General features: G+C 61.0%; 2 protein-coding genes across 6 annotated transcripts; one reads left to right on the forward strand and one right to left on the reverse strand.

The window, feature by feature from the left end:
- Window positions 1–704: 704 nt before the first annotated feature.
- Window positions 705–13,503, forward strand: SNPH (syntaphilin). Of its 3 annotated transcripts, none has more exons than XM_068207794.1 (6): window positions 705–798; window positions 916–973; window positions 7,449–7,525; window positions 8,282–8,482; window positions 10,066–10,215; window positions 11,015–13,503. In XM_068207794.1, exons 3-6 carry the CDS (start codon window positions 7,482–7,484, stop codon window positions 12,150–12,152), a joined length of 1,533 nt encoding a protein of 510 aa, XP_068063895.1. In that variant the 5' UTR covers window positions 705–798; window positions 916–973; window positions 7,449–7,481; the 3' UTR covers window positions 12,153–13,503. The 3 variants fall into 3 exon arrangements, with proteins under 3 accessions (XP_068063895.1, XP_068063896.1, XP_068063894.1); XM_068207795.1 differs by having other exon boundaries at window positions 8,381–8,482; XM_068207793.1 differs by lacking the exon at window positions 705–798 and having other exon boundaries at window positions 7,449–7,836.
- SDCBP2 (syndecan binding protein 2) lies at window positions 13,491–16,787 on the reverse strand. 3 transcript variants are annotated; one of them, XM_068207799.1, is made up of 9 exons: window positions 16,467–16,787; window positions 15,786–15,847; window positions 15,589–15,664; window positions 15,233–15,336; window positions 14,904–15,065; window positions 14,470–14,645; window positions 14,230–14,401; window positions 14,014–14,105; window positions 13,491–13,930 (listed from the first exon to the last, which is right to left on the reverse strand). In XM_068207799.1, the coding sequence occupies exons 1-9, from the start codon at window positions 16,693–16,695 to the stop codon at window positions 13,876–13,878; spliced, it is 1,128 nt and encodes a 375-aa protein (XP_068063900.1). In that variant the 5' UTR covers window positions 16,696–16,787; the 3' UTR covers window positions 13,491–13,875. The 3 variants fall into 3 exon arrangements, with proteins under 3 accessions (XP_068063900.1, XP_068063902.1, XP_068063901.1); XM_068207801.1 differs by having other exon boundaries at window positions 15,786–15,851; XM_068207800.1 differs by having other exon boundaries at window positions 15,786–16,787.
- Window positions 16,788–16,878: the final 91 nt, after the last annotated feature.

Below are 16,878 nucleotides of genomic sequence, written 5' to 3' on the forward strand. Positions count from 1 at the left end.
AGCAAATAATTTGGGAAGGTTGATCTTGACAGTTACAGCAGGAAGCGTGTGGGAAGTGCCATGAGTAACCGGGCTGTGCTGGAGAACGGGCCGGGCCGTGCCGTGCCGTGCCGTGCCGTGCCGTGCCAGCCGCCAGCCTCGTCTCCCAAACCTCCCGGACGCCAGTCACAGCCCGGGACAGCAGCTCGGCGTGGCTGCTGCTGCTTCTCCACCCCAGCCCCGGCGATTAGGGCTGAGCCAGAGGGATTGAAATGGGACACAGAATTCCGGTTATTTAATGACTTTATGAAAGTGCGTCACTAATTAGAGGCAGGGATCTCCTCAGAGCTGGACTGCTTTAAATGAAAACTCCAGCGCTGGGGGGACTCCAAGGGCCGGGTGGCCGCAGCGCGGGGCCGCCCCGGCTCCCCTCTCCTCTTCCTCCTCCTCCTCCGGGGTTACGCGGGGCGAGGAGCCCAGGGCACACCCGGCCCGCGGGGCTTCGCAGACGGGGAGGGACCCCAAAACCCGGCTGGTTTCTTTTTTTGAGGTGGTTGTGCCGCTCCGGCAGAGGGGAGTTGCCATAGAAACGGGGGGAAACCCGGCGGGGGAGGCACCCGCGGCGCCGTCGCTTTAAGATCGCAGAGGAGGGAGCAAATTACGCAGCTGCACGGCTCATCCCTCCCTCCCTCCCTCCCTTCTCCATCCATCCTTCCCTCCCTCCCTTCGCCATCCCTCCCTCCTCCATCCCTCCCTCATCCCTCCCTCATCCCTCCAGCGCTCCCGGCCGCCCCGCCGCACCCATGGAGGCCGGCGCAGGTGATGGAGGCGGGGGAGGGCGCGGGGTGCGGGGTGGGGCGGGGGGCACCGCACCGGGTTCCCCACCGGGCCCCGCGCCGCCGCCGCTCACCGTCCGCTCTCTCCCTTCCCCGGCAGGTCGCTGAGCCCCGAACCCCGGCGCTGCCGCCCCCGACATCGGCGGGGCCCCGCGCAGGTGAGCGGTGCGGGGCGCGGTGCGGGGGGCGCGGTGCGGGGCCCCGCGGCCGCCGTGACTCATCCATCCTTTTCTGGCTGCAGATTCGGGGTGGGGGGAGGCGGGGGGCGCAGCCGGGTCTGCCAGCGCCGCTCCGCATCTCGGGGGGGCGGGAGCGGGGGGGGCTTCCCGGGGCACAGGGTGCTCGGGGCGGGTCACGCATCGGGCCCGCAGCACACCCGCATTGCGTGTGCCAGACTCCCGCGGCACACACCAGACCCGTCCTGCTGCACCAGAGCCCACGGCATGCGCTGGACCCCCATGGCACGCACTGCACCCATGTCTGGTTTATCAGACCTATATCTTATGTACCCTGACCCACACTGCAAACCCACCTGGACCCCCACCACACCCACCGGTCCTGCTTCACAGCCCTGGACCCGTGTGACTTGCACTAGACCCGCAGAGCAGCATCAGCCACGCATTGCACTCGCCAAACCTGCACTGCACTCGCCAGACCCACATTTCACGTACCTGACCCACTTCACATGCACCAGACCCTCCCTGCACAGCCCAGACCCACATTACATGCACCAGACCCTCCCTACATGCCCCAATCCTTCATCACACCAGACCCGTATCTCATTGCACCAGACCCTTGTCACACGCATCAGACCCTCCCTGCAAGCACCAGACCCTCCCTGCATCCTCCAATCCCATGTCACATGGATCGGACCCACATCACATGCACCAGACCGTCCCTGCACGCTCCAAACCCACATCTCATGCACCAGACTCTCCCTTCAAGCGCCAGCCCCACATCTGCTCGTGCAGCATCCCAAAGCGTCTCCAGCACCATGGAGTGTTGCAGGAGCTGGGGCTGCTCTACTATTGACATTTTATTATTTAATGGCTTCATGCTCCATCTCCAAAGGGACACAGGAACACCCAAGCAGGTTGATAAACTGGGTGCTCTGTTCTCTCCTCCCCACAAGGTCAGCGCTGTGGCTGTCGTACAGAACCCATTGCTGGGTGCCTGTTCTGCTTATAAAATCCCAGTGTTCCCACCCTCTCTGGGCAACAGGCACTTTGTGCTATGACCGTGTGCCAGAAGATGCAAATCCTGGTGTCCAGGGGTCCCAGGGTGGGGGTCAGAGGGGCAGTGTCTGTGCTCCCATCTCGGAAGTGCTGCAGCGGGCTGAGGCAGGAGATGTGGTGTGTGGTTAAAGTAGGCCATTCCAGCGGTGTGGAGACCAGGACTAATCCCCCGGCACCGCCGTCATTCCCAGCCCTGGCTCAAGGTGGATGGTGGTTAGGGGAGACCTGCTTCCGCCGCGCCGAGGCACGGAGGGGAGGCGGAGCTGTTGCACTGGAAGCTGGGTTTGTCTTCCAGGTTTTTGCCTTTGTATCTCAAAGGAGTGGGCTGTTCCTTCTGCTTCACACAGCTCAGCTCGGCTCCTGCCAGAGCACCTCTGCAGGATGGGCTGTTCAGTGGGATGTCACCTCCATCCCGTCCTGCTGACATTCCTGGCCTGGGGTGAACACCACGGGGTCTGCATCCTGGATGTCCCACTCCTGTTCTCATGCTGCTACAGCACTTGTCATGGAGCTCTTTTCCCATTTCCCTTTGGCTCCAGAGTCCCCAGCAAGAGCCCAGCCTTTGCCCTCTGGTCAAGCACCTTATTTTTAGCTAATGAGGGCTGGGAATTGCCACCTCCCCATTTGGAGTTGCAGCCAGGTCAGCTGGAAAAGTGATGAGCTGCATAACCCGAGCTTTCCAAATGGTGTCTGTTTTCTGTAATCTCTGGATGTCAACTCAGCGTTTTATAACAAACAGAAGAATAAAAGGAGATGCTCCTGCCTTTTGGAATGGGATACAGCCACTCTTAGCAACATTGATTTTTCTGGTGGTGTTACATAAACACCCCATGGGGTTTGTCTCTGCTTGTGCTCCAAGCCCTCAGCTCTGTCCTGAGCTGGATTTAGCGGTGGCCAGGGCAGTGCTGGGTTAGCAGTTGGATTTGAAGGTATTAAAGGTATTTTTCCACCTAAAAGGGTCTGTGATTCCATGATCTCCCTCTGCCTAGGACCCAGGTGAAGCTTTGGTATGAACCCATCTACACTGGAGCAGAAGCTCCCAGCCTCTGGAGATATTGCCACATCCTCATAATCTTCTTGGAGCAAAAGCAAAGCAACCTCTGTATCCCAAAAATCCCCCATGGCAGGAGGAGGACATAGTCATGGATGTTTGCCCCCAGCTGCCCAGGTGGTGGCCCCAGTGCTGACCCCCTCCTGCACCAGGACTTTTGCCAGCTCTGGCTGCTGGATCCTGTTCTTTCCCATTGTGACCCAGCTGTATCCCAGTCCCTTTTCTGGTGCAAGCAGCCCTGGCCTTGCCACTATCCAGGAACATGGGCTCTGCCCGACATCAGCTGCTGGTTGTTGGCTACATCCAGCATTTTGCTTATTTGTAGAGTGTAGAAAAGCAAAGCTGGTGTCAGGAAGGCAGGGTAGGTCTTTGGGAGCCCTTTTTGTCCCCTGGAAAAACAAAGCTGTGGTTTCCCTCTCTGTGTTCCCCCTGCTTTTAATCTTGTTCATCCTGGGAGGCTGAAGGGGACCCATGGGGACACCACGGCTCCTCTCCCAGGTCTCTGCAGTGGGTGAAGCTGCTCTCAGACGCTTGGGCGCAGTGCCACCATTGCAAAAGATTCCTCACACAGGATGTGCCAAGGGAAACACAGGAATCCGGCAGCAGGCAGGATGATGGGAGCTTCGACAAAGGAAGCAGTGAGCGAGAAATCCAGGGAAATGTGGCAGCTGCTGGCACAGCAGTGTTGTGCTGAGGGTTGACACTGGCAGTGAGCTGCAGGCTCTCACACCTTCTCTCATGTTCCCCATGGGGATGGGGTGAGCTGGCAGCAGCTGGATCCCTTTGAATCCCACAGAAGCTGAGCTTTGGAAGCTGATGGGAGCAAACTATTGAGCCTGCAGCCATGAAACCCTCAGAGGAACAAGCTGAGGAACCATTGGAGGCTTCACTGAGCCAGTGATGAGGGTTTCTCCAGAGGTTCTGTGTCCCTGTTTCCCATGTGAGAAACATCTAGGAAGGGCCATGCCTGCCCAGCCTGGTTTGTCCATCACTGGCACAGCCAGGAGATCCAGCAAGGAGTGGGGAAGTGCAGGATTTGAGGCAAAGAAGCATTTCTGTGGGGCAGTTATCCAGCTGAGCCTGGGGAAATCTTCCTCTGGGGCACCAGGCTGAGACCCCACTCTGTCACTGCTCTGCCATCCTTCACTGTCACAGTGTGATCAGTAGTTCAGGAGGAGCTGGGGACCCACCAGAAGATGAGCCCTGTGGTGTCACCCCCCTGGGACAGTGGCAGTGTGGGGGACTTGTCCTGATTCTGCATCCCAGCCCTCTGTGGTGGATCTGCTTTCTCATGCTGCAGCTCCAGCTGTTTCCTTATCAAGGCCCATTGCCTTTATTTATCAGGAATTCTCCAGGCTAATTCCACTGCATGGAACAAACCCTGGTTCGTGCTGTTTGTAAAAGCTCTGCCCTTCTGCTCCACACGTGCTGGGAGGCTCACAGGGAGTTTTGCTGTCAGCAGCACCAGCAACACGCTGGTCTTTGCAATGGGCAGTGTCCACCCTGCATTTTAGGGGATTTGCAGGGTGCTGGACCACATGCAGGTGGTTTGCAGGGCAGTCTCTGGATTTGGTGTAAGTTGGAGTGTCAGACCCTGGCCCATGCTGGCATTCCCAGGTAGGAAGGGCAGACACAGAGGTGCTGTCCTACTGCTCCCCCAGTATGGAGACAAACCAGTGCCCCCCAAGTCACTTTCGTCTTGGTCCATGAGTTGCCCTGACCACCCCTGCTGTGGAGACAGGCTGAGAGAGCTGGTAGAGAAGAGAAGGCTCTGATGAGACCTCGAGAGCCTCTTCCAATGCCTAAAAGGGTTCCAAGAGAGCTGGAAAGATATTTTGGAAAAGGACACAGAGTGGCAGGACACAGAGAATGGCTTCCCACTGACAGAGGGCAGGGTTAGATGGGATATTTGGAAAAAATTCTTCACTGTGAGGGTGGTGAGGCCCTGGCACAGGTTGTCCAGAGAAGCTGCGGATGCCCCATCCTTGGAAATGTTCGAGGTCAGGTTGGACAGCGCTTGGAGCGACCTGGGATAGTGGAAGGTCTCTCTGCCCATGGCAGGGGGTTGGAATGAGATGGTCTTCAAGGTCCTTTCCAACCCAACCCATTCTGTCTTTGTAACCCCCTGCTATGGGCAGGGATGCCACCCACTAGACCAGGGTTAATCCTGGATTTCCCCTTGCTTTCCTGGAGGGGCTCCATTGGTGCTGTGACTACTCATCCTGGTCCATCTGATGGGGGCAATTCTGAGTGCAGATCTGTGATTTCCTCTGCCTTTAGTAGCCACGTACCACGTGGGAAGGTGTGTGTTCAGCTTTGGTGCTGAATCTGCCCACCCTCCCTCTCCTGGGCTACCTGTGGGCACAGTGAGGCTTCTGGGGAAGACTGAAGTGGCCCACTGATCCTTTGGAAATAATGACAATTTATTATCACTGATTAAATTCCATACACCCTGGGTGCTGTGGGAGGCATCAAGGCTTGGTGTGGGCACCAGGCAAGTCTGCAGTAGTGGGAGGAGGAGGAGGAGGAGGAGGAAATGAGGTCCCCAGACATGAGGCCAAATCCAGGTGTCCCCACAGAGCCATTCCAGGCTGCGATGCTGGCAGCAGGTGCCTGGGGTGTGGTGTGGGGTGCTCTCAGGAGCCCCATGTGCTGGACACACACGTGCCATCTGTAGTGCTGGCACTTGCTGGTGTCAGTGGGGCACAGAGGGACCCCAGCACAGAGCAGTGTGGCATGAGGGTGACCTTGACATGAGTGGGGAAGATCCAGGTACAGCTGAGCGGATGATGGGCACCCCAGGGATAATACCAGATACCACTGGACTGCAGGGGAGAGGGTGAGGAATCAGCCCTCTCAAATCTCCCTAAATCCCTGCTTGAGAGCTGTTGGTGTCTAGGCTGTGCTGCAGCCCTGCGTGGCACTGCTGGAGGGTGACAGAGAGTCCTGGAGGATGCTCCTGCCAGCCTGAGGCTCTTGGGGGATGCTGATTCATGCTGCTGCAGTAAAAGAGCTTGCTGCCCACTTGGGAGCAGTGATCCAGCAGGACAGAACACTGCCTTCCCCTGCCCAGGTCATCTCCAGGCAAATCCATCCCAGGTGGGAGCAGCAGGATCCCCAAATCCTTCTTGCAGTGTCCCAGGGGTGCTGGCACCCCTCTGTCATGGGGCACTGTGCCTGCTGGGACTTGGGTCTTCACAGCACCACTGCTCTGGGAGTTTTGGTGTCCTGTTTTGGGGATCAGGGAGCAGCAAGTCCTGGACAGAGGAAGGACCTGAGCTGGCCGGGGTGAGCTTTGAGGTATCCTGGGAAAAAAATAACCTGGGGTTGCAAATGTAGAAGGCTGCACTGGGGTGAGCTGGATGTGCCCCCCTTCCTGTTCTGCCTCCCCTGTTGTCCCACTCCTTGCACTCCCCTGGAGCAGGGCCAGCAGCCTGGAGTGTTTCCTGTCACCCATCGATTGTCTGTTGGCAGGTGCCATCTCCTGCATTGCTCTGCCAAAATCTGAGATAAATGCTGGCATTGTGAATGGGCCTGGGGATGAGGGGCCCCCCATGCTGCCCCCATGCCCGTCGGTCTCTGGCAGTCTGGGAGCACAGTGGGGATCCCAGTGCTGCCATGGGATGCTCGGCAGGATGCGGGTGCTGACCAGATGCTTCCCCTGCTCCCTCACATCCTGCGTGTGCCTGAGGTGCTGCAAGCCTCTGGATCTGGCCTATTTATTTACAAGAAAGCGGGCTCTGTGTTTCCCTAGGGATTAGCAGCTGCTGCCTCATCTTGCAGGGATCTGTTCTTCCTCACCTGATTTCACTGCTGAATGGGGGATTTGCACCTAATTAAGGAAAAACAGGCACCCAGCCCACTGCAGGGAGAGCTGCCTGCCCAGGGAGCTCCATGGCTGGCTCAGAGCCCTTGTACCATCTCTGCCCCCGGTAATGGCCCCACTGCAGGCACTCTGTGTCCCTGTGGCATTACCCTGCCTCCTGACAGGGAAGGGGATCTGGGAGCAGGGGGGAGCTCGTCCCATGATGAGAAAGGGGCTCCAGACCATGGGCAGGCACATGCTCTGCTTCTGATCTGCCTTTTAAATTAAGAACACGCTTGCCCTGTGCCCACAGCATCCCGGTGGGACCACAGGCATGCAGCATTCCGGCATTTCTGGGCTATGGGAGACAAGTGGGGAGCACAGCCCAGATGTGCAGGGCATGCTGTCCTCATCTGTCCCTGCACTGGTGGCCCTGGGGACTATACTGATACCCCGGTGCCAGGGCTTACCCCACAGGGGCTCCATCTCATCAGGGCCATTTTCCTGCCTTCACCTGCTCTCTCTGTTGCCTTCGCCCGCAGTTCCCTGTGCCCAGGAGCCGTGGCACTGCGGCCATGTCCGTGCCGGGGAGCAGACGCGCGTCCACAGGATCACGAAGGTGAATATGCTTCAGCCTCTGGCCTCGGGACTGGACACCAGCGCCTGCAGCCGGGATGAGACGATCCCCACGATCCCCACACCTCCACCACCAGCTGCCACTTTGCAGCACGAACCCCCAGCCCAGCTTTCGGGGGTTTGCATGGCACTGCCCGCTGCACAGCACTTCCCTGTCCGTGCATGCAGCTCCCCGAGTGCTGCACGCCCTGTCCCTCTGTCCGTCTGTGCCACAGCCAGGACCGACCCCTCCGTCCGTCCAGGCGAAGGCAGGCAGTGGTGGAGAGCACTGGGTTGGGGCAGTGAAACTGGGAGGTAGGTTAGCCCTTGGAAAATGTCTCCTTGAGCTGAGTGGCAAAGAGAGAAAAAAAGGGAAAAAGCATTTATTCCCCTGCCAATGTCTCCATGACCTGGGCTGCCATTATGGAGGTCAGGCTCAGCGTGGGCAGGGAGAAGAGGCAGAGCTGCCCACGTCTAGGTGATGCTCTGGCAGATGTGGCTGGAGCTATGCTGGGACCGTGCTCCCAGGGGACTCATGGGGCTCCCAGGGGCCTTCCAAGGGGATCCCAGGGGCTCCCAAGGTCCTCAGGGTTGCAAGGATGCTGTGCCAGCATCCATGGGCTGCCACGCCAGGGAAGGGGGAGCGGGTGGACATCCCCCCCAGCCAGCCTTTGTGCCCGTCGCCATGTCCGTGCAATTTTGATCCCTGCTGTTTGTTTTGTCCTTTTGTCTTGTGTGTTCTCGGTGTGGTGGTTGGCAGTCGCGGGGTTTATGGACGGAGTGGCTTTGCCTCCTTCTTTAAGTCTTCAGCGCCCTCAGCCACTCGGCCTGAGACACAGCCTCTTCTCCCTGCCTCCAGGCGCCCCTCGCCCCCCGGGAGGGACACCTACGGCACCTCCTCGCTGAGCAGCAGCAGCAATTCTGGCTCCTGCAAGGGCAGCGACAGCAGCCCCACCCCAAGGTAACCCATCACCCGTGGCCCCAGGGCGGCTGCTGGGTGCCCCCGGGCAGGGGGAGCAGTCCCCGGTGCTGCCGGTGCCGGTGCCCAGCAGGGACAGGAGCGCAGGGGCCGCTGGAGCGAGGCTGTGCGCTTGGTGGCTGGGGGAGCCGGAGCTGCCGGAGCTGCTGGTGTCTCTTCACAGACCCTCACTACCCTTCTCCTCCAAACCTCTCTGTTGTTGTGTCGTCTCCCTGTCCCCACGCCTGCCACCCAGGGATCCCCCATCCTCTTCCCTCCGTCCTGCTGTGGCTGTGGCTTGCACGCTGCACGCTCCCTCCCGCCACTCCCGCATTCCAAGGAGCACCTGGATCCTTCCAGACCAAAGGCACGAGGGCAAGAGCTTCGCTTCCATCCCCTTGTGTTGCCCGGCAAAGGTTTGGCAAGAGCTGGTGGCCCCCTGGCTTCTCAGCAGGAAGCTCCGGGTGTGTTCGGGGCACAAACAGCTGGCCCTGAGCTGTGGGATGGGCGCCAGCCCCAGCCCTGCAAGCACAGCAGCCCGAGGTGCACTGCTCATCGCCTGCCTGTCCCCTGCCCCCTGCCAGCTCCCAGAGGTGGAATCATTCTGGGAGGATCTGAGGGGCCCGAGGCTGACATGGTGAGCAGGTCCCATGCGTGCTGTGGCCGGGGCCAGTGGCCCTCCCGCTGCCATGAGGCATTTCACGGCATGGATGCTTCTCACACAATGCTTCTGGACATGGCTAAAGGCTGCTGGGCTGATGGACACCATGCAGGGTGGCTTTGGGATGCCTTCTTTTCCATTCACAGGGAGTTTGGTCCTCCCAGTGCCATGCCAGAGCCACTCGTGCAGCTCCCAGCTCTCCACGTGCCTCCCAGCTTGGCCATGTAGCCCTGTCCCTGGCCAGCCCCTGCTCTCTGCACTGTCCCTGGCTTTGGGCCAGAGATGTCACTTCATCTGCCCCTGTGGCAGTGGTGGCATAAGGAGGGTCCAGACATGCTGCTGGCCCAGCCCAGAGCAGATGCTGGATTCCCTGGCTTGCTCCCCATGGGCAGGATGGCCACTATCTCCAGACCTGCTCCATCCCAAACCCTTCCATTCCCCATCTTGTGCCTCCATCTCTGGTGGGGCCAATCCCACCCTAGGGTCTCCATCCACACGAATTGTTTCCAGGAAGGTCGCTCTGGGCACACAGAGACCTTGGTGGCCCTGGTTCTGCTCATGGCCCAGCAAAGTGCCCAGCACCAGAGAGCGCTCAGCACCTGACAGCAGCACCTGTGTGTCCAGGAGCTGCACGCAGCCTCCTGCCAGGGCACAGCACCGAAGACACCCACCCTGTCTGTCCTGCCAGGGCACAGCACCGAAGACACCCACCCTGTCTGTCCTGCCAGGGCACAGCACCGAAGACACCCATGCTACCCTTCTCACCAGGGCACAGCACCCTCCTGTACCCACCCTACCCCTCCTGTTCACAGGGCTCCTTTGAGATGTATTGTGGGGCTGCATCCCGAGAGCAGTCCTTAGAACCCCTGGGTCAAGCCTGTGCTGCCCCTGGCACTGGCAGTGGGTGACATCTGTGTCCCTGCAGGCGCTCGTCCAAGTACAACCTCTGCAGTGACAACCATGGGATAAAGCCACCGACACCAGAGCAGTACCTGACACCCCTGCAGCAGAAGGAGGTCTGCATCCGGCACCTGAAGGCTCGCCTGAAGGACACACAGGAGCGGCTGCAGGACAGGTGAGCTCATGGGAAGGGTGCCAGCACCAGCCATCGCCACCTTCTGTGGCAGCTCCTGGCTGGGACTGGTCCTTCTGGGTTCTCAGTCCCCAGCATGGCACCTTGTCCTCACGCTCGGGACCAAGGTCACAGCTGTACCATGGCATTGCTGGCATGTGGGATCTGGCACTGCTGCCTGTCCCACCTGGGAGCTGCAGATCTGGGGACTCGAGAGCCCCATGTCCCACCTGCAGTGGCTGCGTTCTCCCCTCACCCTGTTTAAGTCCATGCCATGCTTCTGCTGAATTTCAGCGTCAGAGGGTGGCTAATCCCCATCTGCTCCTCTCAGGCTTAGGCACGGCCCTGCCGCCGTGCCAGCTGCCATGTGCCTGCCCGGGGCACCTGCCCACCCCCACGCAGCCCTCAGGAGACCTGGGAGCTGCAGCCTCTCGGGTAGAAGGCTGAGTGTCACTTGCGGGGATCCCTGAGCTCCCACTGCTCCAAACAGTGCTGCCAGGGGGCCCTGAGCATCAGTCCTGAGGGTCCTCGAGTATCACTCCTGAGGGTCCCTAAGCATCCACGCTTGGGGTCCATGAGTGTCACTTCTGAGGGTCCCAAAGCATCACTCCTGGGGGTCCCTGAACATTGCTCCTGAGGCTCCCTGAGCATCACTTCTGAGGGTCCCTAAACCACTGGATCCATCCCTTGTTCCCAGTTGGGAGTGTTACTGGGTGATCTGGTTGCCAATGCCGGGCACACGAGGACAGGGCTGTCCCTGCAGCCCCCTCAGCACCGCGGTGGTGCCCTCCCGTCTCCGCAGGGATGCTGAGATCGAGGACCTGAAGACGCAGCTGTCACGGATGCAGGAGGACTGGATCGAGGAGGAGTGCCACCGCGTGGAGGCCCAGCTGGCGCTGAAAGAGGCTCGCAAGGAGATCAAGCAGCTGAAGCAGGTCATCGACACAGTGAAAAACAACCTACTGGAGAAGGACAAAGGCCTCCAGAAGTATTTTGTGGACATTAACATCCAGAACAAGAAGCTGGAGACGCTGCTGCACAGCATGGAGGTGGCACAGAATGGGGCGCTGAAGGAGGAGGGCGCCGGCGAGTCGGCCGGGGGGTCCCCGGCCCGATCCCTCACCCGCAGCTCCACCTACACCAAGCTGAGCGACCAGGGAGCCGGGGACCGCAACGTGGGGGGCTCGCAGACCATCTCGCTGGACGAGGGGGCCGACAGCGGCTTCGTGGGGATGGAGGAGGCTCCGGGCCACACGGACCCGCTGGAGGTGGGGGGTGAGCCCGGCACCCGCCTGCCCCCCAGCAACACCTACGAGAAGGTGCTGGGACTGCGGAGCAGCGTGGAGGCAGGGGTGCAGGCCAGCTGCATGCAGGAGCGGGCCATCCAGACGGACTTCGTGCCCTGCCAGCCCGACCTGGACACCATCCTAGAGAAGGTGATGAAGTCCCAGGCTTGCAGCTTGGGCAGCCCCACCTCCGCCTGGGTCTCTGAAATGGAAGACACGATGCCTGTCCCCGAGCTCGCCAACCCCACCGGGACCACGGACCTGACGGTGGCCGAGCCCGACGCCGCGACGGCGGCTGCCAGTGCCGAGGGGGGTGTCCCCTGCAACCCGGCGGTGCGGCAGCCCCCTAGCGCCAGCCCCTCGGTGGCCATCGCCTGCGTGGCGGAGGAGGAGCTGATGGAGGTGACCGGCTGCGAGACCAACCCTTCCAAGAGCTACTGGAGCCGCCACTTCATCGTGGATCTGCTGGCGGTGGTGGTGCCGGCGGTGCCCACGGTGGCCTGGCTGTGCCGCTCGCAGCGGCGGCAGGGCCAGCCCATCTACAACATCAGCTCGCTGCTGAGGGGCTGCTGCACCGTCGCCCTGCACTCCATCCGCAGGATGGGCTGTCGCCCCGTCGCCAGCCCCGGCCCCGGCAGCTCTGCCCAGCCCTGACCCCTCCGACGCCCTCCACCCGCCCCCACGGACCCGACTGCTGATTGTAAAGCTCCGGCGTGGCACTGGCGGGTGGGAAGGGGCCGAGGGGTCTGTGGGTACATCGAGATGTGCTGCCCCACCCCAGCTCCTGGAGGAGGGAAAGAACCGTTGTTGGAAGAGGGGTGTTGGCACCCAGCGTCACCCCCCGCCGATGGACACACCTGCCTGTGCCTCTGGCTGCGGGGGGCTGTGGGGCTGCACCCACCAGGGGGGCTCTCCCTCCATCGCACTTGCTTTTTGTTTGTCCCCGGGTCATCCCCGGGGCCAGCCGTGCCACGGGCGGGTGATGGCGAGGAGCCGCTGGCAGCGTGGAGCGCTGGGGATGCAGCGGTTCCTTGCTCCAGGTGCAGTGTCTGTCTGTGGGCAGGGGGATGGGGGGTTCCTGTCCAGACACAGGGATCAGCTCCGGAGCGGTTCAGGCCAGCCCCCCATTCCCTAGGAGATGCCTCCCCAAACTGGGATGGAACTGGGCTGCAGCTCATGCACGGAGCCTCCCGAGGAAGCCGTGGGCTCTCCCTCCCTTTGCTTTGCACTATATTCACTTTTTTTTGGGTACAGACTGAAGCCTGGCTGTTGGGACTCTGGCTGCCGGGGCGCGGGACCGGGGGCTCCTGCAGCTCTGTCAGCCGCGGTGCCGGTGATCCCACCATGTGCTGGAGCTCGGATGCCTTTGCTGGGGTACGGGCAGTGCCGTGCAGGCAGAGCCAAGCCCTTTGCCGCCCTGGCCCACCCAAACCCCCGCTTTGCTGGTGGCCTCCGGAAAAATGCCTTTTTTTGTTGTTGTTGAAACACAAAGACAGCAAGGATTGCTCAGCGGGGCTGTTGGGGCGCGGGACTTGGGGCTCCCCCGGGCGCGCCGCACTCCCACCCCACGAATGTCTGTGGTTTCTTCGTGACTTGAACTAACAGTGTTTCTCCCCAACCCCAACCCAAGCCCACTCCCCCACCCATGGGTGCCACTGGCCAGGTGCCCCGGCAGCTGGTGATGCTCCACACATCCAGTGGATGTCCAGTGGTCCCCAGAGGGGCACGTGCCACATCCTGTGTGCCCCACACTTCCCTGCATCCCCCTTCTGCTGGCTCTGCCCGTGCTGGGGGGCAGTGGGGACAGCAGCTCTGCCACCAGCACAGCACCAGGTGCCAGGGAAAGGACGTGGGGAGCAGCAGTGTCCAGGCAGCCGGGGCAGATGTAAGCGGAGCTGGGTTATTCGCCTCTCGTGCAATGTATTTGTGGATCTGTGTACACGTCTGTTAGGCTATCCAAAGCTTTGCCAAGAAATAAATGTAACGACTATATTTGAAAGACAAATCTATATAATATATTTTTTAAATACAGAACTGAAAAAGCTGTAACCCCCCTCTTCTTGTTTCCCCTGTCCTGTACTCGCTCTCTGTGGTGGATGTAATAAATGTCGCTGGGTCTGTGTCTGCTTCGGCTGGAGCCAGCCCTTGGCATCCGCCCTGAGGGGGGTGGCCTAAGCAGGGACACGGGGACAGTGGGCCGCTGGTACAGGACATCTGCCCCATCCTTGCTGAGGAGAGGAGGAACCACCCAGCAGCCACCAGACTCTGACGGGATAAGGGGTTTTGTGCTAAAATAGCTCATTTGGAGGTGCTGTGGGGTCCTCTCAGCAGGCCCTCTGGGCTTCCAGCATCACCTCCCGAAACAGCAGCGATGTTGTCACAGGTCAGGGATGGAGTGGTCCATGGATGACTTCACCAGCCCTGATGAGAGCCTGAGCAGAGGGAAGGGAGGTCAGTGGGGGGAACCTGGGGGTCCCTGTGGGGTGTGGGGGTCCTTGCAGCCCCACATTCTCACCGTTTGACCATGTGCTCGTAGATCACGGTGGGGATGATGGTCAGTGTCACCACGTTCCCAGCCCCTGCCAGCACCTCCGTGAGCTGCTTATCCTGCAGGAGAGAGAGGGGGGTCCATGGGGTGCCCAGCTTTGCTCAGTATCCCCCTCCCTCCTGGATTCTCTGGCCACATCCTGGACTGCCAGGCATGTCCTGCACCACCAGGGCAGAGCCCTACCTTCATGCCGATGACGTTCTGGCCGTTCACCTCGCAGATGCAGTGGTGGGTGAGGAGCCCGTTGCGGGCGGCCGAGCTGTCCTTGGCCAGCGACACAATCTTCCCCTTCTTCACCACGATGCCGATGTGGCCGGTGCTGTCCTTGTGCACGGTCACGGTGCGCTGGAAAGGCCTGTGGGGAGAGCACCATCAGTGCTGCCACCGGCACTGCCACCAGCACCGGTGCCACCACCCACTCACCTGTCCCGCACCACCATGACGATTTTTTCAGGGTTCGCCTTCTTCAGCGCGCGCTGTGCCTTGTCACTGCTCCAGCCTGCGCAGTTCTTGCCATCGATCTGCAGCACCTGGTCCCCGAAGCGCAGCCCCACCAGCGCTGCTGGCGAGTTGGCCTTCACCAGCTGCACGAAGATGCCCTGGGGACACAGTGGAGTAGTGGCACAGGGATGGCACAGGGATCAGTGGCTGTGCCATGCACCATGGTATGCCAAGCCATGCCATCTGCACCCTGCTGTGCTGCGCTGCGGCGCGCTGTGACATTTAATGCCACACACTGCCGTGCCGTGACACACTGCCATGTCACGCTGTGCTCTGCTGTCATGCTGGTGCCATGTCACATCATGCCATGACAGAGTCCCGTGCCATGCCAGCCTCATGCCAGCCCAGCCCCTCACCTGGTCGACGTTCTTCAGCTGCAGCCCCGTCTTGCCCCGCTCGTCCTTGCACAGGTGGATCTCCCGCACCCCCGGCTTGATCTCTGCCCGCCGCAGCCCCGCGCTGTTCCCACTCAGGGGGGCGACCAGCTGGCCTGGGGAGGGCCCGGCGGGGGTCAGTGCCTGCAGGGGAGCTGGGGGTCAGTGGGGACAGGGGAGACACAGGGCCCTGTGCACCCCAGCCCTTGGGAGTGTTGCATCCCTTTCTCAGGCAGGATGAGGAACCAGAGAGACCCCTGTTATGGCACGGGGAGCCACACGGGGCAGGGGCTGCCAGCCCAGACACCTACGGTGCTGTCCTCCGTGCGCAGGTTCTTCTGGATCTCCTCGCTGGAGAGCGCCAGCCCCATGTAGTTCTCCAGCTCGGCTAGGTTGGGGTACAGCACAGGAGGCTCTGAGGGACATACCAAGGGTGGTCTCAGCTCCTGGGGCCCCCAACCTACAGCCATTGCCTCCTCCATCCCAGGAGCCCCAAGCCCCCTGGGACCATGGGCCAGCAAAAAGGGACCCCAAAATCCCATCCCCAACCCATGCACTGCATTGTGGGGGGTGTCTTCAGCTGAGACACTCCCCCCCCCAAAAATTGAGCATCATTGCCCACGCAGACAGCCCCTGCACAGCGTGAACTGATCATGTCCCACCTTACCAGTGCCCGAGGTGAGCTTTGGCTTCTCTGTGACCACTGTGGTGGCGGGGGTCCTCACCCCGGCTGCTGCCTGTGCCTGCCAAGAGACAGGGTGCTCAATGCTGTGCCCCCCACCCTGGGGACCCTCTGAGGTGAGACCCCACAGGGACCCATTGGGGTCTGCTCACCCCCTGTAACACCGCTGAGCTGGCACTGACCTGCAGGACCTGGTGGCCCTTCATGTCCTCCAGGGAGGGGTAGAGTGTTGCCATCGCTGCTGCTGTCTGGGGACAGGGACGGGGCGGTTCAAGGACTGGGTTGCCTCTCTCCAAGCATCCCTCCCAGCCCGTGTACCGGAGATGGGCTGTCACCTGGAGTCTCCAGTGTGACTCAAGGCTATGTCACCAGGGTCATCACCACCACCACTTCCTGGTGGCTGGGACATGGATGGCTGTGTGCCGGGCAGGTCCTGCTCCCCATGTCCACCTGCCCCACAGAGCCATCCCAACACCACCCAGACAGGGGAGTGGGATATCCCATGGGAATGGCTCCTTTTGCCCCTCAGCAGACCCCTCTGCTCCCCATGTCCAGCTGGCCAGTGGGGCCATTCCAGCATCACCCAGACACAGCAGTGAGATGTCCCATGGCAACAGCCCTTGTACACACCAGAAGCCCCCTCTGCACCTCATGTTGTGCCCAAGGCTGTGCCCCCCAAACCTACTCTATGGCATCTTGTGCCCCAAAAAGCATAATCCAAAACTCATTGTGTAGGGGCCAAATCCAGACCCAGCTCTTGAGCCCTGCGGGAACCAGGCAGGATCCCACCTGCAGCCCAGGGATAGCAGCAGCATCCAACAGACAAGACCCCCCACATCCAACCCTGGCACCCCTGGACTCACCTGCCAACAGCTCCCAGATCCTTGTGACACCCTCTGCCTGGCCCCTGGGTTTTATAGCCGGGCCCAGCCCAGGGAGGGGCCAGACAGCCTCAGCTGATTGCACCCCCGCCAGGTAGGGCACAGGTGAGGAAGAGGAAGATGAAGGCAACAATGCACAGAGCCCTGGCACTGCAGGGATGGGACAGAGATTGGAATGGGGACTGGGATGGCTTTCTATAGGTTTGGGCATCCTGGGGGAGCAGCGATGGGACTGTACCCCCCCATGGTGCCCCCCCCGCTCCACTGCATCACCTCTCCTGCCACCCCCAGCAGGTGGCTTGCCCCCCTCCCCCATTATCCTTCCTGGGCTCCACAGGCCCTGCTGGGGGGTGAAGGGGGTTCCCCACCGTGATCCCCTGCGTGGGCAGTGGCT

This window comes from Anomalospiza imberbis, chromosome 17 (assembly GCF_031753505.1).
Source record: "Anomalospiza imberbis isolate Cuckoo-Finch-1a 21T00152 chromosome 17, ASM3175350v1, whole genome shotgun sequence".
In the NCBI taxonomy this organism is placed as follows: domain Eukaryota; kingdom Metazoa; phylum Chordata; class Aves; order Passeriformes; family Viduidae; genus Anomalospiza; species Anomalospiza imberbis.